This window comes from Athene noctua, chromosome 9 (assembly GCF_965140245.1).
Source record: "Athene noctua chromosome 9, bAthNoc1.hap1.1, whole genome shotgun sequence".
Lineage (NCBI taxonomy): Eukaryota > Metazoa > Chordata > Aves > Strigiformes > Strigidae > Athene > Athene noctua.
In genome coordinates this window covers 5,559,542-5,583,405 of record NC_134045.1, presented here as the reverse complement: position 1 = coordinate 5,583,405, position 23,864 = coordinate 5,559,542, and the positions used below count along the sequence as shown (strand labels likewise).

At 51.4% G+C, this 23,864-nt stretch overlaps 1 protein-coding gene across 4 annotated transcripts in view; it reads left to right on the top strand.

Annotated features, from left to right (window-relative positions):
* The window catches only part of PLEKHG4 (pleckstrin homology and RhoGEF domain containing G4), a 92,959-nt gene extending 69,581 nt beyond the window's left edge, over positions 1-23,378 (top strand). Inside the window, exons 14-24 of one of the 4 annotated variants that reach the window (XM_074912911.1) lie at positions 12,182-13,131; positions 14,794-15,043; positions 15,688-15,777; positions 16,094-16,318; positions 17,187-17,357; positions 17,759-17,936; positions 18,524-18,640; positions 18,724-18,990; positions 19,525-19,721; positions 20,266-20,349; positions 21,539-23,378. In XM_074912911.1, coding sequence (XP_074769012.1) covers positions 12,182-13,131; positions 14,794-15,043; positions 15,688-15,777; positions 16,094-16,318; positions 17,187-17,357; positions 17,759-17,936; positions 18,524-18,640; positions 18,724-18,990; positions 19,525-19,721; positions 20,266-20,307 — 2,487 coding nt within the window. In that variant the 3' untranslated portion in view covers positions 20,308-20,349; positions 21,539-23,378. Of the gene's footprint in view, positions 1-12,181; positions 13,132-14,793; positions 15,044-15,687; positions 15,778-16,093; positions 16,319-17,186; positions 17,358-17,758; positions 17,973-18,523; positions 18,641-18,723; positions 18,991-19,524 lie in introns of all 4 variants that reach the window. The other 3 variants (XM_074912912.1, XM_074912909.1, XM_074912910.1) reach the window with 3 other exon arrangements.
* The last annotated feature ends 486 nt before the right edge of the window (positions 23,379-23,864 follow it).

The window sequence follows — 23,864 nt, the reverse complement described above, 5'->3', positions numbered from 1 at the left end:
CGTGTGAGTTGTAGTGAGATTGTTTGGAAACAATGTAGAGAAGGCTTTTCACTCGCTTGCTTGTGCGCGTCTGTGTGCATCTAGCATGAATCAGAGTGCTTTGTGTATGTCTTTTGTGTGCTCGGACAGAGCCCTGTGGGCTCTGTGCATCTTTGAATGGTCGCTCCGAGTGGAACGCCAGGGTTGTGCTGTCTGTAGTACAGCAGTGCCTGGCCCATCTTTCTCTTTATTAGAGGTTATTGCATGATCATTTCAGTGGGCATAATTTAACTGCAACTAGAAGAAATCCATGCTGGGATTGCATGCCTCCAGCCTAGCTGGATGTACACACAGGGCAGGTGGTACCTTTCGATCTGCATGGACTTCTGTTAAAGGTTGGGACAGCGCAGGAGGGAGGGGGCTGCTCTCCTCGACTGCTCCACAGTTTGCTGGGCTCCTGTCCTGTGAGCAACTGAGACCTGCTGGCACCGTGTTCCTAGCTTCAAGAGAGAGCTGATCTCAGATGTGACAGCAGAAATCCAGAGAATGATAAATCAGCTGACTTTCGAAGGCATCATTACTTCTCACTTTTCCCCAAAAGATTCAGAACAGCGACCTGTATCTTGTTTTCTGCCATGCTTGGTTTCTGATAATGTACCAGATACAATGTCACAGATGATGGTTTTGAGGGGAAAAAAAAAATCGAGTACCCTTCAGACAGTAAATTATAGATGTTTCTTTTTACTTAGCCTTTGATGAGGAAAGATGGGTTTGTGAATGCTGATCTATGGGATGCTGGAAAGAATCCTGGTAGCTGCGACCTAAAAGCGTGATTTTTCTATTGCAGGCTGTTTGGCGCAGTTTGAGAGTTAATTTTACTGAAAGGGTGTTACAGTTCCCTGCTCTGGGAGTGTGCTTGGAGGAGAAGTGGGGAGCACAATTTAGCACCAAAGTGGAAAAAGAGGCATTTGATGTGTCATTCCTGTAGCATACTTATTATGGACATACCGGCAGGTTGCCGTGCCACGATGCTTGTCTCTTACTAGTAGTCCTGCACAGGTCAGAACGTGACTTTGGCCCCCAGCACCTCTGAGCAAATGAGGTTTGTGCCATGGTTTGTAATGAAGTTTCTGGGAGAGGCTTAACACGCACTGTTCTCTCTCTACCTCTGTGCAGAGATTGGCTTTACTTTTCTGGGGACTTGCTGCATGAAATTCCCAAATGACAGCTTTCATCTGGTTACTGGTGCAGGTAGTGAAAATGGTGAAGGAAGAACAAAGTAGCACAACAGAGGAATTATCTACTGTGTCTTCCTGATGCTGTGAAGCTGTTCTAGGGGAAGCCTCTGTTGTCTGGTAGCAGCATTCTCACAGCAGCTGTCTCATCTCCCTTTCTCTTTTCTCTCTCTCCTTCCTCAGTTATGCTTGTAAAGTCGTGCCCCTAGACAGACATCTAGTCTGATTTGTTCTTCTGTTTCAGGGGTGTCCCTTTTCATGTGCAGCCTGAAGTGGTTGGGGGAATGAGCCTCGAGGTTAGAAAATCGATCCTCTGGCAGAGTTCATGCAAGGTTAATGCATGAAATCTCACCCTTCTTCCCGACAGGGTTTTGCTGGGAGAAATCTTCTTGCAAGGTTAATAAGCCTCTAATGTTTACTTTCCCATCAAAGCCCATTTGTGTATCAGAAAGTTTCTGCTTTGCCTTGGAGTTTGAGATAGCCCACTTTGCACGAACAAGAAGTCCTGAACATTAAATCTGATCTGCTACAGCTCCCCTGTATTTTTCCATCTTGCAAAATTAGTGATTTGGAAACTGTTCTGCCTTACAAATTCTCTGGTAATTCACTGCTAGATCTACTGGTGCCCGGCCTATTTTCTCCTGTGTTTCATCAATTACTTTATTGCTAAATTGGTTTCGAAGCCAGTGCCCCTAGCTCCCACAAGCTGTGTGGCAGTAGGTGAATTGCTGCTTAAGTGCTAGTTAGCACCAGCACTAGGTGTTCCTTTCAGGTTACACAACACTGGTGTGAGACTGGTACATAAGTCTGTCCCTCTGTTACAGGTAGCAGTGAATTAATTAGGTTTTTTCATGTGCTAAATCCAAGCACAATTCACAGTTGGAGGTGAGGGGTTCTTGGGTTCAGATGCTTTTGAGCACCTGTCCCAGCGCCTCAGGCTCTGCTGTAGTGCAGTATGAGATGTGTGATGTGTCTGTGGCATATGCAAGGGGGGAGAAGCCTTGATCTGTCTGGGGTGGTCCCCCCTCCTGCTGTGCTGGCTGAATCCTCCCCTTCACTGGAGGGCACAAAAGGAAGAAGAGGCTGGGGGAGCCAGCCAGTGTGTAAGCATCTTTTGGAAGGCTGCGCACCCCACGACTGCCTTCCCTGATCCCAGGAGTGCCAATGTGTTCTGCCAGTGCTGTGTATGTAAGGGGTCAGTGCTTGACATGCTGAAAGCACCTTCTGCCTTCATCCTTGATCACCAGAGCACCTCTGTGTAAATATTCCTCTATGTCCTTGGCTGCCTGTGAGCATAAACTGATGATTGTCTGAAAGTCTGGGGCTCCCCTTCTCCAGGTCAGATGGGATGAAATCTGCAGGATCACAACACCAGTAGCCAGTCAGTAATGGCAGGGAAGCAGCATTTCCTCCCAGCAGATTTAGGGTTTTCCCAGCTCATGTTGCAGCTGAGCTGCAAGGAGAGCACATTACACTTCATAGATTTGTAGAACACCATGTTGGAAGGGACCTCAAGGATCATCTGATCCAGTCTTTCTTGGCAAGAGCATTGTCTAGACAAAATGGCCCAGCACCCTGTGCAGATGAATCTTAAAAGTGTCCAATGCTGGGGGAATCCACCACTTCCGTGGGGAGATTATTCCAGTGGCTGATTATTCTCATTGTGAAACATTTTCTTCTTGTGTCCCAGTTACTCCCAAGGAGTAACTTGTCCCATTCCACATCATCCTGTGACTCCTTGTAAATAGGGAGTCTCCATCTTCTTTATAGCCACCCTTTAAATAGTGGAACATGGTGATAAGGTCTGCCCTAAGCCTTTTCTTCTTAAGACTGACTAAACCCAACTCTCTCAGCCTTTCCTCATACAACTACCCAGTCTTTTGATCACCTTTGTGACTCTCCTGTGGACCCTTTCTAGCCTTCCACATCTTTTTTTTGTACAGCAGGGACCAAAACTGAACACAGTATTCCAGGTGTGGCCTGACAAGCGCTGAGTAGAGTGTGATGATGACTTCTCATCTCGTGATACCTCATCTGCTGATACCCTTTTGATGCAGCCCAGCATCCTGTTGCCTTTCTCTGCTGCTACAGCACCCTGTTCACTCATGTCCACCAGGACCCCCAGGTTCCTTTCCACAGAGCTGCTCCCCAGCCAGGTAGGTCCCAGCCTGTGCTGCACTCCTGGATTATGTTTTCCCAGGTGCAAGAACTTTTTTTCTTGTTGAACTTCATAAGGTTCTTGTTAGCCTGCAGGGTGGCTCTCCCTTCTGAAGTGTTCACTTCCTCACTCTGGTATCATCAGCAAACTTCATCAGGGTACACTTGATCCCATCATCCAGATCACTTATGAAGGTATTAAACAGCATTGGGCCCAATAGCGATCCCTGAGGAACCCCACGTGTGACAGGTTGCCAGTTTGAAATAGAGTTATTTACCACCACGCTCTGGGTGCAGCCTGTCAGCCAGTTCCCCACACTTGAGGCGTAAGATTTGATACTAGCAGAGATCTTTCCTCACTTGACCCCAGCCTTGTTCATGTGTGCAAAATGAGTTTGGGTGCTTCTTGTCACTCTGATCTTGGGATGGGAGCTGCACAGGGTGACAGATTTTCTGGATGTTTGTGTGCTGGCATCCATCTGGATGCTCGGATCCTCCTTGGAGGCTGGAATTCCCTCTAGTCACGGGAGTTAAATAGATCTGTTCAAGCAATCTGGACATGAAGCTCCCCTCAGTGTACAGATGGGGCTGAAGCTCACAATGGCTCCCATCTGCATATCAAAGCCCTGGACATATGGACAGGGTTCTCCCAAGTACCCGCTGCCTCTGATCAGGCTCCTTTAGCTGCTCCACGGGAGCTTTCATCCTCTGTGTACATCTTAGCGTGCTCTTAAACCAGGGAGCTATTTCTAGCATTGTCAGCTACCCTGAAGAAGGGAGGCCCAAAAGATGTGCTGGGTGTCTGGGTTCGGTTTCAGCTCCACATCTCCCAAGGCACAAGCACCTGCAGTGCAGTACAGAGAGATCCCAGCACATCACTGAATAATTAAGTGGTGTTTGGCTCAGTTTGTCACAGGGGAAATGATGCAAATTGAAAACTGTAGAGAAAGCATCGAGGCTCCCCCATCCAGGCCCGAGGGCATACTGGAGGTTTTGCAATCCTCAGCTGGGCACGGAGGACCTCATTAGAAGGGAGCCAGCTTGGAGCAGACAGTAGACACCTACCACAGTCCAGTCTGTCCTCACTGGCCTGTGGTGTACTATTACAGCAGGGTATTTGTACAGCATAATCATGTGTCTGTCAGGACAGATGTAAAAGCAAAGCATGCAAAAAAACCTCTGGAGGTGACGTTAGTCTCTGAACAGAGTGATTTGTTGCTGTTGTGCAGATTGCCAGCTACGGTGACTCGTGTATCTTGCTGTGGCTTGGTCTTGAATCTAGCTGGTAACGTGAGGCTCTTGGTGCTCTACAAAGAGAGGAGTGCTCCCCTTAACTAAAAGAAGCCTGAGAACATGCTGCCCTTTTCCTCCTCCTCTAGGCAGTGGTTGTACATCCACAAATACATGCTCACTCCTTCATGTCTTCTGCTTTCTCAACCGTCAGTGAGTTACATTCAACATGTGTAACTCATTTCAAGTCAGTCTTCAGATGGTTTCATGACTTTGTGGTGACTGATGTAGGCTGTAGACAAATGAAGGACCAGCCACCAGGTTCCAGTGTTAGGGGCTGACAGAGAGAAGGACAGTGGCCAAAGGAGACTTTAGCGTGCAGTTTGGGTTTGTAACCAGTGAAGCATCAGAAGGGAGAGCAGATAATACTCACCAAGACAGTGAAACAACGTCTCTTCTTTTTCTGGTGGTAAGGGATTGCAAGCAGAATTTCGCTGACAGAAAAGCTTTGCTGTGGTTGCATAAAGCTGCTGAAAAAATGGGCAGCACCTCAGACATTAAGAGGGTGGCTTGCAGAAAAGGCAAACATTAAAATTTCTGTTTTTACTGGGAGCAGACTCAGCCCCTAGTCCTTTAGACTCAGGAGCTTTTAAATGTTGAGAAAATACCCTTAGTGAGACCGAAAAACAGGGAGAAAAATCACTGCAGAATCTACCCAAGGGTGCCAGGTCATGAGAGTCTGTGGAGCAAAAAGGAAAAACTGAGGGAAAACTGCACATTGTCAGCTTTTGGGAGGTTTTCTGCACCTGCAGAGCAGTGGAAGCTGTGGGAAGTGCAAATCTCAGACACTTGCTGCCCAGCTTCCTAGGGAGTCACTTTATACGTGCATACACATATAAATACATCTGCATACGTGTGTGTCTGTATATAGATATTTAGTGAAACTGGTACAGGCTGCTCCGTGGAAGTTCTGAATTGTACTGAAGCAGGGGTTATTGTAGCATGTTGTGATTCATTAGTTGAGTCAGCCTGTCCCTAATGGAGCTACCCTAGGTGTTGCCTGGCAGTTGCAGCAGTTAGGGAAAAGAAGGGCAAGCACGTGTCCTGCATGCCAGCTCCAGCACAACAAGCCACATTTGCCCTTTGGGTCCTCGTGCTGTCGTCAAGAGAGCAGAAATCATGTGCAATCCTATTTTATCTAGTTATAGTCTCCTGTAATTAGACTCTCCTGGACTTGTGAAGCCTGGCTGCCTAGAGGGGAAACGAAGGGAATTTTGAGCTCTCTTCGTGTTCACCCAGAGTGCTGCTGCGAAAGGATTTCCAAGCATGTTGTTCTAATGAGCACCCTTTGATGGTGCTTGGGCTGTGGTGTGCTGAGACCAGCCCTGACCAGTGTTGCTTCCCTGACCCCTTGTTCTGTTTTCCGGCCCAGCTGTGGGCATCTACTTGTTCTCCTTTTGTATGCTTAAATCCAAGGAGTTTGTAGTCTGTGCTTGTCTCTCATCCTTTGCTCTCCCACAGTGTTTGTGCAGCATCTGGCACTTGGTAACAGGCGGAAATGCAAATACAGGATTTAAAGTTTGTTTTCCTTAGCAGCTACAGCAGCTGCTTTTAGGCAAGCTGGTGATTTTAGTGGTCTCGCCTCCCTTGGAGAGAGGAGGGGAGGCACTGTGAGCTACACAGCAACTCAGAAATGGTTTAGCTTTTTATTTCAAGAGGGTGAGTCCTTTTCTTGGTGTTTAAAGCTGAGCTTTTACCACCTACATCCCATGTAGGACACAGTTTTGATTAGTTTGTTTTTTGCTGCTAATGAATCCCAGGCAGAGCTTCAAATGGAGTTTGGAAAAGTCAGATACTATGGGGAGGGAAGAGAGGTTACAGCGATCCTCTGCGTATAGAGGAGATTACTTCTACTTGTTAGTTTTGCTGAAATGCTTGTGCTCTGAAATTACATGGTTTCTTGTACTTCCAAGTGTAGCTGCCTGCTTACAGAGCCACAAATCTTGCTAGAAGTGAGCAAGGGGCTTCGGCTTTCAGAGATGTGAAAAAAACATCGCAGTGTCTAGGAGGGATCACTCGTTTCTCCAAAGCTCTTGTCAGGTGGTGGCTGGCTTTAAATTTTGCTTGAACCTGGGGTTGCTTGGGATCTTTTCTCTCCCTGGTTTTTGCACTGTGAAAGAAAGAGGATCTGGCTTGTGCCCAGTCGGCATGTTCTCCGCACACTTCAGTAGTTCTCGTGTGAAGCATGGCCCCTTCCCCCTCCGCCTTGTCTCTGGTTACCAGGGCTCCTCAATCTGGTATTTAGGCTAGCAGCATTTGCTTGTGAATAGCCAGAGCTGAGATGATGCACTGAAGCAGTGGCCCTGCCTCAGTCCAGCCATAGGGGATGGTGATGTACAGCACTGAGCTGGGCGCAGCCGGGATATGGACCCCCTCTGTACAGATGGGAAGGTAGGATGAGGTCTGTTTTTATCCGGTTAATCGACTTGTCAGGGTCCTGAAGTCTTGCTCCTTCCCTGTTTCTCCCTTCATGGGTGCTGTTAGTATCGGTGGGTGGGAGTCTGAGGAAAGCACAAAACGGATCCAAGCGAGTGGTGAGCTTTCTGCTATAGGTGAGCACTTTCTGTTACTTGGCCTCTGAGTAAGCAGAGAAACAGGCTTGTCATTGTTTGTCAGCTGACAGCTCTTGTATGACAGTAAGGTTTTAGCCTGGATAATTTTGCTTTCAATAAAATTTTGATGTAAAATGACTTTTTAACTGTGGTGTTTCTGAACTGTCAGCATACAAGGCAGTCCCTGGCCACAGATCCCTGCTAATGCTGTGTGTGCAGCAGCCTGTGACAAGGGACACATCAGTGTTGTTAGCAGGAGTCAGTTCTCAAAGCGGCCTAAAAGCCATGTTGGACTTCAAAGGGAATAAGCCCAAATGAGCATCTGTAATGAGGAGAACACCTCGGAGCAGGCACTTTCATACCAGAAAGCAGCATTTACTTTGGACTTGTGTTAAGTGCACTGTCACTCTTAACTCTTGTGCTGTGACTGGTGTCTCAACTCTGCAGGGTTCAGTGCCAAGACCTTGGGCTGCTGGCAGAGCAGGGCAGCTGCAGGAGTCAGTGCCTACGTGGCACCATTTATAGCTGTTGGGAAATGCTTGGCTCAGTTCACAATGGTACCTGTGATGCTTTGTCCTTTTCTGGCTGTATCGGTTCTGTCTGCTTTGCTGCAAGCCAACCTTATCTTGCTCTCCAAACTCATGGCAGAAGTTAAGGGCACTTAGAGCGAACACAGTGAGGAGAGGAGGTCTTGTTAAATGGGGAGTTTGTGCAGTTGTTTCTTGCCACAAAAGACCTGCAGTTAGTCGTGTCTCACTAACAAACAGCAGAGCGAAGCGCAGCTTGCATACAGGAGCAGCACGAAAGCTCAATCAGGGCTTGTTGGATTATGTCTGTTTCTTTTTCGTTGGCAATGTTCCCAGCTGTTGTGTGCTTATTCCTCTGCTGTAGAAAACAAGAGAGTGAGGTACTTCCAATCCTGGGACATCTCCACAGAAGGATGGGGGACTTGGTCTATCTTGTTGTCGTGCTTCAGTCATCCTACCCACAGCCGTACTGCATCCCTGCCTGTATTGTTGCTCCCACTAGCATCAGTCTTGGCTTTTCATCACCCCCAACTCAGCTCCCCTGCGCAGGCACTTTGAGTTCAGAAGGAAACCTTCTCGCAGCAGAGTTAGTCACCCACCTAGATGCATTTTTCTTCTGCAGAAAGTTGGAGGGTTTGTAATCTGCCTACTCCACCTACCTCTGCCTTTTCAGACACCCAGTTCCCTGTGACAAGAAAAATGCAGTTATAATCATCATCTCCCTGCAAGAAGAGACAAAAGAGAATGTTTAGTCAAAGCAAGGCCCCCTTGAAATTGCCCTTCTTGTCATATGTCTGCAGATGCACAGTGTCTGTCTCCTGTCTTGCCTACCCAGAAAGTGTCTTAAAGATCACTGGACCTTGAGTGTGAGAGGAATCTGGTGGGTCTGTGATAGCTTTGGGCTGTGGAGGTGTAGTATCTGAGTGGTGGCTCAGGTGAGGATTGGGGATGCTTGGAAAGTTTTCTGTGCAGTGCTGGCAATGTGCCCTGAGCCAGGGCCAAGAAGCTTCTCTTGGCCTGTATTTGCAGATGGCACTTCAGTGGTGCCAAAACCAAGATACTCCAGGGGCTTTTGTCCTCGACGCACTGCAAGCCTTGCCCATGATGAAATGAGCAGGGACCAACACAGGCTTGAGGGTTGCGCCGTGCTCCAGTGAAGTCCCTGGCTCTTCCTTAGGGCACAGCCAGTCCCCAAGAGCCCCCTGGGCAGCCTGGCAGGACCAACCTGTTGCTGACTCCTTGTGAAGCTGCTGGATAGGTCAGCCCTGAGTGTGCAGGAAGCATACATCTTTAATCCTGTAATTGAGAGTTTCAGTAACAGCTTGTCTGTAAAGATCAAAAGCTCAGGTACAGGCTCCTTCCTGCCTGGTTCCAGACGTGGTTGGGAAGATTCAGCTTCCCTGTGCACAGGTGCCACCTCTTACATATGAGCGACTCTTGCAGCTTTGCTGAGAAGCTTTAAGGCTCCCCAAAAGCCCCACAGCTGGAGAGCAGTATCCTGGCTTGGCTGAGTGTTGTTTGTAACCTTACCAGGACGCAGATGATGACATTATCCCTGCCTGCATGAGGGTGTTCCCTCCTGGGTGCCGGGGCACACTTGGTCCCTGCAGAGGGCTGCCATTTCATGTGCTAAAAGGGGCAGTTGAAGCGGATGATGTGACTGGAGAAAGCCTTGGTGGCCACTTAGCTTGTTACCAAGCAAGCTGCAGGGTGTGGAGGGCTGCTCCCATTGTGTAGGGAACAAAGCTGAGCTATTCACTGGCCTGTGGCAGGCACTGGGGATGGAAGAGATGCCATCGAGATTTAGAGTAATTTCTGCACAGCCCTCACCAAGAACAGACAGATACCATATGAAGATGAGAGGTGGCGGGCTGCCTCCCTGTGTGGTTTGCAGCACTGATTCCTCCTTGCTGTGGCTTCATGCAGATCCGCAGTGTTTCCTAGAAATAAAAGAAGCCTCTTTTCTCTCTCTATCTCCCATCTGTACAAGGAAGTGAGGTCCCCAGCCTCAGAGAAGACCTTCACAGGGCGGCTGCCTTCTCGCCTGGCTGCTGTAAAGGCCAGAGTGGCCTGCTGGCTGTGCCTCTCCTCCTCATTGCTCTCAGAACCCTCTTTCAGAGCTCAGCTTTTCCTAGCAGTGAATGGAATGGGAGCCAGCATGCAGCCTTCGGTCAGGATCCCCCATTGACCTTTGCAACCAGAGAGGTGAGACTTGCCCTTCACCCACGCTGACAACCAGCCCTTGCTCAGGGCAGAGCTGGAAGGGGCTGGTGTTGGTTTGCGTACAGCTGGAGGGAGCAGCTCAAAAAACCACAGTAAAATAGGCCATCTGTCACTGCCGTGTGGATCTGATGGGCTCCACTGCACTCAGCGTTTCACCTCGCCTTGATGTGCTTCTGCCTCCAGGGAATAAAAGACCCTCCACATCACTGATAAATGCAGATTCTCACCAGTGTCTGGCATTTCCTCTGCCTCTGCACGCCCCTCCTGGCCCGCAGCAGTGGGCAAGTCTAGAGCATAAAGTCTGGATCAAGAGAGAGGCAGGTCAGGGGCCTGTTGCTGTGCTAGGCAGGGTGATGGGAGGAGAGGGGACTGCAGCTCTTTCGATTGTCCTGTGCTGTGGTTGCATGGGGCTGTTTGAGAAGCCTTTTCCCCGGGCAGCTGCTGGTATTTCTGAAGCGGCTCCTTGCTCTGCGTGAGTGATGGCGCTGGCTGCACGCACGCCGTGCAGCTGCAGCTCAAAACGGCAATGTGGACGGCTGTGGGAGCTCCTGTGGAATCTGTCCCTGGAGAGACTGCTCAGTCTGCAGGCTACCACTCGTGTGCTGGCATTCAGCTCTTGTACAAACAACAGCACTTGGCTGTCGGAGCTGTCCCCATCCAGGAGCTGGGCAGCACGGCAGCAAAGCCCCTCCTGCCCTGCCAACCTTTGTCACCAGCAGAGTGAGCTGACACCTGATCTGTTTGACCACCACGTCCCTCATGGGGATGCAGTGTCTGCTCCATGTCTGCATAAAGGTTGGGGGGATTTTCTTGGTGTCTTAAGGCTCTATTCTGCATAAAAATAAGTACTTTAAGCTCTCTGAGTGAAGACTGTTGCAGTAAAGGCTGTTCAGCAGGTGGGAAATGATCTAAGGCTTGCACTTTGGCACTAAGCATGTGTGTTGCATCTCTGCAGAAACACAGCAGGTACATAGAGCCTGACAGGTCGAGTGTTAGAGATGGTTTGGCTCACTTCAAGGGCAGCTTGTGATGTTTCCACACATCCATGGGTCTTGGGCAGTTGGTAGAAGGTGCCAGGCAGGCCTGTCCTGGATGTTTTCCCTGCCTTGTGCATCTGATTTTAACAAATAACTCTCTGTTTTCACTGATGAGCAGTGAAGGTCCCTGGCCAGGCCTATGGCAGCTGGTCACATCTCACTCTATAGTTAAACCTTGTCATCATTCCTGCTTTATAGAGAAAGTAGTGGCTTATGAGCCTGAGTAATTCAGGTGTTTGCCTTTCCTCTCATTTTTGTCAATGACAGGTCTTAGTGCACAGTGCTTCATTAGCCCCTTTCCTGCCCTGGTGGTAAGGCACTCTTACCTTGCATCCGTCACACTGGACCATATTTTGTCCCACTCCTCTTCTCTGACTGATATGCCAGAGCTGTTTTAGCAAGGCCAGCGTATGCACCACTGCTAGAGTTAAGCCCCATGAAACTGCTTCCAGCATTCCTGGAGTATTAGAAATAAACTGCTGAGCTCAGTATTCGACTAACCAGCACAGGCATATAGTGCCCTAGCAAGCAGGGCCAGGCAGTGCACAGCACACTGCGCAGGTGCCAGCGGTCACAGAAAATGCACAAGCTGTAGCTGGACTTGCATGGGCTCAGATTCCTACTTGCTGCAAGGATGTGTCAGAGCACTTGGGGGTGATCACAGAGCCCAGCTCCAATTGAGCTCCAGGCCTCTTTGTGCTGTCATCTCTGGGGAAACGGCATGGGGAGCAGCAGTCCCGTTCCTTGCAGCTTGGTGATGCCCCCTTGACCTCATCCTGCATGGTAGTGGTGAGAATGGCTGGGCAAAGGAGGAGGGCAAGTTCTAGGCTACATGTAGAGCAGGGTCATGCTGAGGTGTGAATTCCTGCAGATTTGCAGCAGCTTCCCCTGGGCCCTCCTGCCCAGAGAGGACAAACGTGCCCAGTGTGGCAGGGACCTGGTGGGGAGGTGGAGCTGTGGCAGAGCAGCCAGCACAGCTGAAGCCCTCTGCATAAGGAGCTGTTTGTTTTGCTGAATTGTTAAGCCCCATTGACAAATAGCAGCCCCCACTCTCCTCTCTCACTTGAGGAACTGTGGTGGCCACACACTGATCCTTTCTCTTGTCTTCAGGCACCAAATTAGGGTTATTCTTCCCTGAATCCCTTTGACTGGCTGTTGCCTTTTGTTCTCATGCTCTGTAGGCGTACGAGTGGGCCTTGGAAGGGATGCGACACCTTGCCTGCATCAGCATGGAGGACTGCAGCTCTGCTGAACACTGTGCAGGTGTGATCAAGTGCCTGGAGAGTTATAAGGGGCAGCACCCCGACATCAGCGATGCCCGGTTCCAGGAGATGAAGGAGTTGGCCTGTGAGCTGAAGAGCGACAAGGGGCTCAAACAGTGGAAATTCGCATGGTCCAAATGCCAGGAGACCAAGCTGGTTTTTGAGAAGAAACTCGAAGCAGCTTTGAGAACAAGGAGGTCTCTGCTGTCAGACCGCAAAGCAGCTGCTGGGGAGCAGCCCCGGGCTGACAGTGAGGCTGGCAGTCTGTCCCACCGGAGGCACTCCGAGGGGGCCACCTCTGGGTCCCACTGGGACAGGACTTACAGCACATCCCACGGCTACAACAGGCCCAACTGCTCTCCGGGGTGGACTAAGGAGAAAGCTCCCTCACCCTCCCTGAGCTGCCCTGGCGATGTCAATGCTGGGGAAGAATTTGCCTGCCAAGCTGCTCTGAGCCCTGGTCCTCACTCAGGCAGAGTTTCTTTTGCCAGCGGTGCCTCCAAGTCTCCTAAACTGCCTGAAGAAAAGCCAAACCTGGAGAGCATATTAGAAACCTTGGAGGTGAAGCCATCATGCACGTCCACTTCAGCCTCTGGGAAGCTGCCTCCCAGGAGGATGCTCCGGAAAGCCCAGAGCTTTGACCTCCCGTGTGGTGAGAGCCTGTGGTCAGGCTGCCAGAGGACGCTGAGTGAGCCGGCCAGATACGGCAACACCGGCGTCTTTATTAAGGGACTGGAGGTGAGCAGCACTGAGCTGGTGGACCGGACTTTTGCCCTGCGGCAGCAAGCAGCTCACAGCTGGGCTGCGGACTGCCTGCTGGAGGGACAGAGGGGCTGTCTCTCTGCCTCGGAAGCCAAGAGCTGGGGCAGGTAAGTGGCTGTGACACTCAATGCTCCAGTCCTCAGGGTGGTGAAAAGGCAGCCGGAAAAGGTGTGAAGAGCTCTGCAGTGACAGTTACTTTGGCAGTAGGTACAGGGCAGATAGATGGAGATGGAGCTCTGGCTTCCCTACGCACCCATGTGTGGACCCACAGGGATGTCCCCACACAGCCTGGCACCTATCTCTGGGGGAGGCAGGGAAATGGGATCTGTTGCTCTTCTTCCACAGCATGATGCCCCTGTAAGAGGGAAAGGGCAGTTCCCAGGCAGGAGACGGAATATCTGAACATTGCTGGCATTGGAGGACAAGAGTTTGCAGAAACACAGTATTTGGGGACCTAGCAAACCAGTCGTACAGGTGCAGTGGGAGAGCAGAAGCACAGTGCACCATCCTGCATGCTTTTGGGGGGTGCTGTACCCAGACTGGTGGGGAGGCATTTCCAGTACCCTGTGACAGCAGCCTCACAGAAGGTTTTTTTTGTAATTTTGTAAGAAGTTGTTTGTATTTGCCCTTTGGGGCAAATCTCTGCGTACCAACAGTTGGCTTTTGTTCTCTTCTTTCCCTCCTCTGTTCTTGAGGATCTCAACTTAACTTTGTTGTCATACTGCAACATGCCTAGGCTATGGAAACCCCAGGGATGGGAGCTGTTCTTGAAAGGGACTCACCAGGCAGGTCTTTCTGCTGCTCTCACTGGAAAAGATTTAAAAAAAAAAAAAAAGGTTGGTGGTAGAGATGAGAAACGAGCGCTGGATGCAGAGGGACCACAGAGCTCCTCCACTGCTTCTGCTCTGGATGGGATGACTGGGGACCGTGAAATCTTCTGGAAAGGGCCTCTGGTATCCTACCTTGTGTGAGGAAGGCTCATGGCAGGGGATGAACACCAGCAGATAGGAAGTGAACTGCTTTGCTTCTCAGGGGAGGGTTGCAGCAGAACTCCTGTCCATGCACGCTGAGCCAGTCCTGATGTTCAGTCCTCTGAACAGCCAGGAGTTGGCCTGGGGGTAAGCTGAGAGGCAGGGAATGCAGAGACACGGTCAGAGTAGTTAATATTTGGTGCTGCACTGCCTCGCAGTGGAAACTTCGAGTACCTAAGAGCGATTCTTTCAGATCGGAGCAACCCGTACTAGGAACTGCCTTTTGCTGATGAAGTGATACAAGGTTTGTTCCCCATCTCATTTCTGCTGGGCCCAGAGCTTGTGTTCTCCAAGGATTAACAATGCCTCCTACAGCATCCAGGTATCAGGCTGACTCCTCCTCACAGAAGTTATCGTGACTTCTTGCCATCCCTGTTGTTTCAGGAGTGCAGCCATTTGCAGAGCAGCCTGTTGAGTCCAGAGCAGAGGCTGGGTGGGCCCAGGGGCATGTGTCCTGCTGAGGTTGGGTCAGGACCACAGTCATCTTGGAGCTCGTCCTTTCTGAACAGAAAAGCTGACAGAGTTCCTCGGATCAGGCATGAGCTTTGTTAGTGCTCATGCTCAGAGCTGTCATGAACAGTTGTGAATCTGAGTCTGGATGGTGCTAAGGGATCATCTCATCTGTGCTGGGTCTCAGGGAGAGCTTCCCTAGGGGTAGGGCAGGGCTTTGCAGGCACTCTGCCTGCTGCACCCTGCTGCAGTCTGGGTCGCTTCAAGGCTGAGTGTTTCCTATTGCAGCAAGCTGCGGCACATCATTGATGAGATGGTAACTACAGAGCGGGAATACGTGAGGTCGCTTTGCTACATCATCGATAGCTACTTCCCTGAGATGGAGCGCCTTGACCTTCCCCAGGACCTGCGTGGGAAGCGCAGCGTCATTTTTGGGAACCTGGAAAAACTCTACGACTTCCACAGCCAGTACTTCCTGCGAGAGCTCGAGAGCTGCTGCAACCACCCGCTGCGGGTCAGCCACTGCTTCCTCCGACACGTAAGGCATCAGCACCTTCCCCCTGGGGCCAGGCTCCTCTGGACGTGTGCTTGGCTCCTGTGCCTTTATGTTTGGCTACGCTCCCATGTGGCTCTTTGGGAGTGGGAGGACTGCCCTGTGCTGAGTTGGCTTGTCCCCTGCCAGCTCAGATGCTAGGTTGGACTGGGATGGCTCTGCAAGGCTGAGCCCAAGCAGCAGCGGATGCTCTTTGCCTTTCCTGTAGCTCTTTGCTACCAAAAGACTCTGCTGGGGAAGCAAAATATCTGCTTAAAACCCACCTGCTTTCGCAGGAGCATCTCTTACCCTGTCTCCCACCTGGTGTCAGTGTGGAATGAATTCAGTGAGCAGGAAGTTACAGACCTGCTGCTCTTGTTGGAAAGGGCTGCTAGGGAGAAGCAGGGGGCACACTGGTCTTAAGCTCAGCTGCCCCATGCATGTTTGCTGCTACCGGGTGACTGGTATCTGCTGGGGTATGTAAGGGGCAACAGGATAATGGTTTAAAAAATCATAGCTACTTTGGGATTAGAAAAGACAAGAACATTCCCTGGGTCTTAGTGAACTTGAAGCAGAGTCATTCCTGATATGGTAGGAGGCTCTGGTGCATCCTGGGTGTGTGTTGGTCTCACATGAGGGCTCTTTTGCAGAAAGACCAGTTTGGGATGTATGCGTTGTACAGCAAGAACAAGCCGAAGTCAGACTCGCTGCTGGCCAGCCATGGGAATACCTTCTTCAAGGTAAATTCCACTACTTGCATCATGATTACTGTTGGTGTTTGGGTCACTGCTCTGTTTAAACAAGCCCAGCTTTTCTGATTAAGGCACACTCAGCACTACCTCTGCCTTCCTGACATGGCACGCTGCACAAGTGTGTGTGGGGCGGAGTGAATGCTTTGGGAAGGAGCCTAGTACTCAGCAGCATTAGTCCTAGGGCCTTGAATTTCCCTGCAGAGCAGAGTACCCAGTCAGGAAAGCTGTGGGTGTCAGTGCCTACTTGGGGACACAGGGCACTCCATGGGAAGCTACTGCCCTCACTCTCTGCTGTATTTCTCAGTTCAAGCAGGTGCAGCTTGGGGACAAGATGGACCTGGCCTCCTACCTGCTGAAACCCATCCAGCGAATGAGCAAATACGCCTTGCTCCTGAAGGACCTGATCAAGGAGTGCAGCGAGGCACAAGAGCAGGAGCTGGGCTACCTCCGTGCGGCTGAGGAGATGGTGAAGTTTCAGCTCCGCCATGGAAATGACCTGCTGGCCATGGATGCCATCCGTGACTGTGACGTACGTTCTGGTGTCCTCCCCTGTCTGGGGGAGCAGAGCCACACTTCTTCCCCTTCTCTAAACTTGGGGTCTTTGGATTGTATGGTGAGCCTCCCCACAAATTCCCACAGCGATCAGGGTGCCGTCTGCCAGCACAGAGCAGGGTCTCTTGATCCTCTAGGACAGACAGTCTAGATGCTGTTACTTGTGCTGGGCCAGCTGCTTGTCATAAACACACTCCCAGGTGCGTACTGGTGATGTGAGACAGCCTGACAGTCCTTGCAGATGATGTCCTGCAGGCTGCCTTCAGCCCTTTCATCTCTTTTGAGCTGGTGAGAAGAGGATCAGGCAGAGTTTGCAAGAGGAATTCAAACTGATGCTGATGCCAGGGGTAGGCCGAAATCATCTAGGTAGGATTTGAAGGAGAGGCATGTGAAGTGCAGCACTGGGGGAGGAGAAACCAAAGGGCTCAGGAGGGAGGAAGATGGATTTGGGGCAGGAAGAACTGAGGGATTGACCTTCTGACCCAGATGTGCTTCTGGCAGTTTGATGGAGCTCCTTTCCTCTTCAGCTCTCCTCTTCCCCCTAAGATAATGCTCTGGCTGCTGCTTCCAGTTGCCAGCCCAGAGGTTTGTCACAGATCTGCACAGGGTGATAGCACACATCTGTGTGCTATGCCTAGGAGAGAGGTGCAGCTCTCCCCCGAGCTTTGGGCTAGTTGTTTCAGCCTCATGCGGCCCCTGGCAGTGCCACACAGCGACTCTTCAAGAGCCCTCTGGAGATGACGGGTGGCTGCCACTCCTTCACCACCTGGGCCACAGCCATATGGGACTGGGGCTGCCTGGACCTGATCCTGCTGGGGTCTTACCAGGATGTTCCCTGTGTCCAGGTGAACCTGAAGGAGCAGGGGCAACTGGTGCGACAGGATGAGTTCACCATCTGGCTGGGCCGTAGGAAGTGCCAGCGACACGTTTTCCTTTTTGAGGACCTGATCCTGTTCAGCAAGCCCAAGAGGATCGAGGGTGGCTTTGATGTGTATATCTACAAGCGTTCCTTCAAGGTAAGGGCAGCTCTGAAATGGGAGTGGGAGCTGAAGCACTTTCAGCAGAACTGCTCCCACCACCACTAAGCCATTTCCAAGGCAAGCAGTGAAGCCAGAAGGGAATACTTTGCACATTAGTGCCTGAACCCCCTCCATGCTGTGAGATGTGAGGCCAAGGTCTGCTGAGGGATGCAGAGTGTGTGGCAGGGAGGTGCTGCTGACTCTGTATGAAGCACTGGGAATTGCCTGGGCTGTCTCTGCTCAGCTGGGTCCAGACTGTACCTGCTTCTCTCTGGAGCTCCTCTTCCCCTTGGGACTGCTGAGCTGGGGTTAGCTCTAGCATAGGATGCAAGGAGAGTTTACCCTTTCTGCTCCTGGTGGAGCCCCAGTTGATGCTTTGCTCTTCCTTTTTCTGGCAGACTGCAGACATTGGTCTGACAGAGAACTCTGGAGACAGTGGCCTGCGCTTTGAGATCTGGTTCCGAAGGCGAAAGTCCAGTGACACCTACATACTCCAGGCCAGCTCAGCTGAGACTAAGCAGGCCTGGACCAGTGACATTGCCAAGATCCTGTGGCAGCAGGCAGCCCGCAATAAAGGTGTGATTCCTTCCTGGGGCGTCTGTGCCGCAAAAGGTGCGGGAGCCCTGTTCAGCTCGTGCTGTCCCGAGTAGGTTTGGAGCCTGTTACAGGCAGCTCTGTGCCGTGAGCAGCTGTGTGCCAGCATGCAGCCTCGGGAGCATGTGCTGGGCTTGGCTGGGCATGTCCCTTCCCTGCCTTTCATCCCCAGGGAACTTGGCCAGCCCAAGCTCTGTGTGACTGTAGGCACTTGCCTGGACTCCGTGAGAGAAATGGGAGATACTAGCACAGGGTTCCCTGCCCTGTGAGCATGGGCTCTGCTCCTCAAAGGTTCACTCCTCTCTCAGTGATCTAGGCCACTACTGGAGTGGTGGCTGCCTGAGTCACTCCTCTCCACCCCAGGCTTCCCGCTTGGCAGGACTCTTACAGGTGGCATGGCCAGAGCAGGGCATGACTGCTTATCCCTGGCGACTCCTCAGGACTGGAGAGCAAGGGGAGAACAGATCTAATCTCAGTAGCCCGGGAGTGCTCTGGCCTGGGGCTGCATAGTGTCTGTGGGGAGGGTTGGGTCAACCTCACAATGTGGCTCTGGGTCTCTTCCTCTCCAGAAATCCGTATGCAGGAGATGGTCTCCATGGGCGTGGGCAACAAGCCCTTCCTGGATATCAAGCCCAGCGAGGCAGCTATCAATGACCGTGCCATTGATTACATCATGAAAGGCAGAGGTAAGTGCCGGCCCTGCCTGCCCCCTTGCTCCACGTGAGCTGGGCAGAACTGCTGCTGAGGGTTTTGGTATGTTTTCCATCAGGCGCCAGGACCAGAGCATCGATCGCTGTGTCTCTGTTTGACCATTCCAACCCGTACAAGAGGACACAGGCGCAGCTCTCTGCTGGCAGCACCCCCGCAGCCTACAGCCCTTCCTCCTCCTCCTCCCTGCTGGGGCCCCTCAACCTCCACATGTACCTGGACCAGGCTCTGCTGCCAGGTGTCCTGGCCCCCAGCCGCCCCTTTGACATCGGCACCTGCATCGAGGAAGACGAGCTGGAGCATGAGACGAGCAGCCAGCCGTCGCTGAGTACGTACAGGCTCGTCCCCACACCCTGCGCTGCGCAGCCAGGCCCGCCTCGCTGGCGTCGCCGCAGTCCCTGTCCTGTACCCAGACTGGGGCAGGGAGGGCCCTGTCCTTCCATGCCGGCTCTGTCTCAGCTTTCATGGCGGGAGTTTAGCTCAGATGCATTGACGAAGTGCCCGCTGATCCGCGGCCATCCCCGTGGCAGGCTTGGTGCTGCAAACTGGGGCTGCTGTTGGCCTTGGAGACCAGTGCTCGTGTCTCTGCCCCTCTGGTACGAGGCACTCTGTCCTTCCCTCTTTCCAACATAGTCCAGTGACCCCTTGGCTTCCCCTGTGTGAACTTCCATGGCCAGGCTACACCAATCTCCAGCATCATTTGCTGCACTTCCTTGGGTTATTTTGTTGCTTATGGATTTAAAGAGGCCTAGACAGGAGGGTGGCTTTTCTGGGGGCTTGTGTGGCCAGTGCCTCTGCAAACAGATAAGTTAACAAATGTATGTGGCTCAGTCACGTAAACCAAATTCCTCTCTTCCCTCAGCAACAGAGAGCTCAGAGTCATCGCACTGCATGTCAGGCAGCGGCTCCAGTGGCTCCGACAGTGGCTGTGTCTCCAGCATCCCCCAAGAAAGCTTCTGTGAAGAGATGGGCTCACCCTCCTACATGCCCCTAGGCTCCCAACACAGCTCTGCAATGGAGGAGAAACCCAGGTTCACAAACAGCCAGTACATTTCTGCAGTAAGTGCAAGCAGCCAAAATACTCTCTTCGCTTTGCCTGTTCCTGCAACTGCCTCCCTGGTTCAAGCTGCTGCCTCTAATGGTGGGGCTGAAGATGCTGCTTTCGGGCTAGGAGTCACTGTGGGGAAGTGACCATTCCTCTCGCAGAGACTCGCCACCTCTGGGGTGGGCGGAAGCCCCTCTCTTGAGAGAGCCTCCCCAGGGGTGGCCCTGAGGAGGTGTCCTGGGAAGGACCTGCAGTGCTGGAGGCTACACCAGGAGGGGATGCACACACACGAGCTGTAATGCTGTCAGGGGCTGGGGTACATTTGTAACCTCCCGGGATGGGTGGAGCTCTGCTGCCGATGCTGCTGAGCTCCTTTCCTGGGAGGTTTGGGCCTTCCGGGAGCGATGAGATGGAGGAGTGGGAGCCTGTTTCTCCGAGGTGTCAGTGTGTCTCCTCTTACGTTCCTGAGAGCTCTCAGCTGCTTCCCTTCCCGCTAGATCGTGTCCTGATGCTGTTGTCCTCTAACCCTGTACTAATGCTGGCTTCTCTCCTCTGCAGAAAGCAGGCCAGGTCACCATAAGTCCCTCGACAATAGTGTGAGCCCCTCTGCACACGTATACCGCCTAAGGAAGTGGAGTTGTTGTAAGTAGCCCCTGCGGGGGATTTTCCAGCAGCTCTGAGTGCTGGTCAGGTTTGTCAGTAGCGCTGAGTCAGGAGAACCTCACCCTCTGCTTCTCGATGAGAAGTTTTCCATGTGTTCCCGACGGGTCTCTGGGGCTCTCATTCAGCAAGTGAGAGCAGACCAGCTCCCACAGGGGCGGCTCCTGTGGAGTCACCTTAAACGGCCGCTCTGACGCCTCCCTGGTTTGAAGAAGCGAAGTCATTTCAGGTAGTTGAGTCTTGAGCACCACCCAGTCGTCGGTGTTCAGATGAGCTGCTTCCCCCCAAATGCCGCCCAGCTGTCTAACCACTAATCTGTTTCTTGTGGCTGTTTGCTGAAATCCTGCTCTTAGTTTCTCTGAACTGCTTTGGGGAATCCATGGTGTTCTCCCCAAGCTGGACTTACCCCACTGTTTCCTTTGAACCTCCAAAGGAAACTGCACATTGCCAGGAGGAGGAACCTGCTAGATTAGGGTCTGGATGTCCGGAGGGAGCTGCTGGATGTTGCTCCTGTACTTCACTTACTGATTTCTGGAGGGTGCCTCGTCTGTGAGGAAATCGCTCTTGATCTGAGCAGGGCTGAGCCCTGCAAGGCTCACAGCAGGGCATCCCACGTGTGGGTGGCAGCCCTTGGGAAGTCATGTCATGGCTCACTCAGACTCGGCGTTTTCCTCTCTGGCCTTGGGACTGAGCCCCCTTTTTCCTAGGGAGCAGAGGGGTATGAACGTGAGAGGAAGGACTAGGGCTGGAATGGCCAAGGCACAGGGTGGTGAGGAGGTTTGGTGCTGGGGGGGTGTTACAAGCACATGACTTGAGAGCTGCAGGTACAGGAGTTTGTAACCAGGCAGACAGAATGAGCCAAGGTTAAAACTGAAGGTCCAGAGCCCCTTTTGGTGGGGGGGTCACAGACAAGACTTTGGAAATGGCTTCACAGAGTCTTTGGGTGAGGCCTGGGGTGCAGAGGCAGCCCCCTGCATTGGGGAGGAGCCATGCTTCCCCTGTGAAAGCTCTTCATTAAAACATTCTTTCTCCACCAAAATGCACCTCTGACAAACAGTGGTTTTCAGATGTTTTGCAAAATCACTGCTGGCCCGGACAGAGGGACCTGTGGGATCCTGCCACATCGCAGGAGTGCAGCCAGTCTAACTCATTGCACGGTGCTGTGTTCCAGGTTTGATTGCCATTTCAAACTCACTGAAGACCCCAGGCCTCTGACCAGCAGAAGGAGACAGTCTTCACCCGTGAAGATACATTTTTTTTTTTTTTTTTACGCATAATCAGGCGCTTTCAAACAGCTTCAAACCTGACCTCTGGCTGGGGGGGCAGTCCCAAGAAAGTTTCTGTCAATGACACATAATAGCTTTGGTGTTGGATGGGACCTTGGGCATTCAAAACTTGTTAGCCCTATATTTATGAGTAATAAGTAACATAGCAGTTTGAAAAAAAAGAAAAAGTATTATTTTTAAAGCTATGAGCTGTACAGATTTTTGTTACGAGTGACTCTGTTACTATTTGTTCTGTAAGCTGCACATTTTATAAAGTTTTTGGAAGGGCATGAAGAGAAACTGAGGTATTTAAGAAAAGTAGTGTAACTTTCTGTTTCAGGGTTATATTGACCTGGAGCTCAAGATTTAACGTCCTTCCTTATGTCCTAAATATGTCTATCATAGCAATAATTTATTTTCTTGGCTTAACACTTCTGTTTTAATAAAAGCAATTCCATTGTTACAGTGAATCATTTCTACAGATGATTCTTCCAGGGCCTCAGTGCTGAGCTTATCTCTGTCTTAACCATCTGTCAGCTCTTGTGCTCTCCCTGTGCAATTTCTGCACTAATCCCCTGCCAGCTAAATGGTGTAAATCCCAAGGGTGTTCTCCCTGGGTGGAGACAGACGGTGCTGGGAGTGAGGAGGAGGCAGGAGCTGGCAGGTCAGAAGGCACGAGTCACCCAAGCCCCTGGCTCTAATTTCCACCACTCCCCACACAGCCGCTGTCCCCATGGCAGGTCTCTGTCCCCGTTGGGCCCAGTTCCAGTTGCAAAGTTAGACCCCGGTGTGCCCTGTTAGACCCCAGTGTGCCCTGTCGTGGCGGCGCCCTGCATTCTGGGGTGACAGGGCCTGGCTCTTTGCTTTGCCTCTGCCTCAGCACCCCTCCAGGTACTTCAGTCCCACCCCTGTGGCTCATCTGAGGAGCTTTGGCTGGTGGTGGCATCCGAGACTGACAGGTTTTGAGTGTAATGGGTTGATTATAATGCTGAATCTTAAATGCACGTTGTCTGAAGTAGCACAGCGTAACTGGGGGACAAACGTGCACTGTGCTCCAAGGCTGCGTCCTCGTGAGTAACATCAAAGCTCACTGGGCCTGTGACACCCTCCCTCTTCTCAGAGGAAATTAAAATTAGCATTTCTGGAAACTGTAGTTACTTGCTGCCAAGCTCCTGTTTACTCGTGGTTGATGAAGTGCTGTAAATGCAGCTCCCCCAGATGTGAGCGTGGTGGTGTCACGTTTAGCCTGAGGAAGATGATGGAGCAGTAACTCGCTGTGAGGGGGGGGGGGGGGGAGCTGCCTGGCCATTGCCAGTGCGGTGCTCTAGTCTCGGATGTCAGACCTCACCCCCCTGAGCTCCCCTCAACACACAGACCATGCTCCTCCGAGTTGGGAATTCCTGTACTGTACATAAAATACTTGTTTAATAAGCTGGATGCTCTTTTTTTTAGACAGCAAAGAGAATGCAGTTTGACACCTATGTACAAAATTGTGTGGGGAACAGTTGCACAGGGAAGATTTTAGAAGTTACTATTTTTAAATAATTGCTGAGTTAATGCAAGATTTTGGGGCTGTTGAGACAGCACTAGCTCATGTCACGAGGGAGAGAATTTACTAATGCAACAAGAGGAACATGTTTCAAAGGTTTCTACATTGCTGGAAAAACCTTTAGTAATGTTTACCTGATACTGTTTTTTTCAGGGTTTGATTGATTTGTCTAATAAAGGTTATTTTCTTTATATGAATCTTGCTGGCGTTGCATCTTGATTTCAGCAGGGGGTCCTGGGCTGCAGAGGAGGGATTGGGTTGTCCCTGGGCACCTAAACTAGGCTGTTGGGCTGAAATTGGTGGTGTCTCACCCTCCTTCACACGGTGGGCTGCAGGGATGTGAAAACAGGAATAGCAAAGGGCTGTGTCTGCACAAAGGGCTTAAAATAAAACATGAAGACCCCTGATTATTTTTCTGATTTTATCAAGCAAATAATATTAACAAATCTGTTAGCAGAATGAAGGGATTCTTTTGTTCATTTTGGCTAAATGAGGCCCCAGAGAAGGGACAAGCTTTTGCCCTGCTGCTGGCCCAGCGTTTTCTAATTTTCTCCCAGGGAATCATCATCTGAGGGCGAGGGTTCATCTGCAACACCAGTCAGGAGTGGGATGAACCCTGGGTCATGGGTGGAAAACTGGCCTGGCCAGGCAGGCAGAGGGAGGGGCAGCAGCTGTGCGGGTGC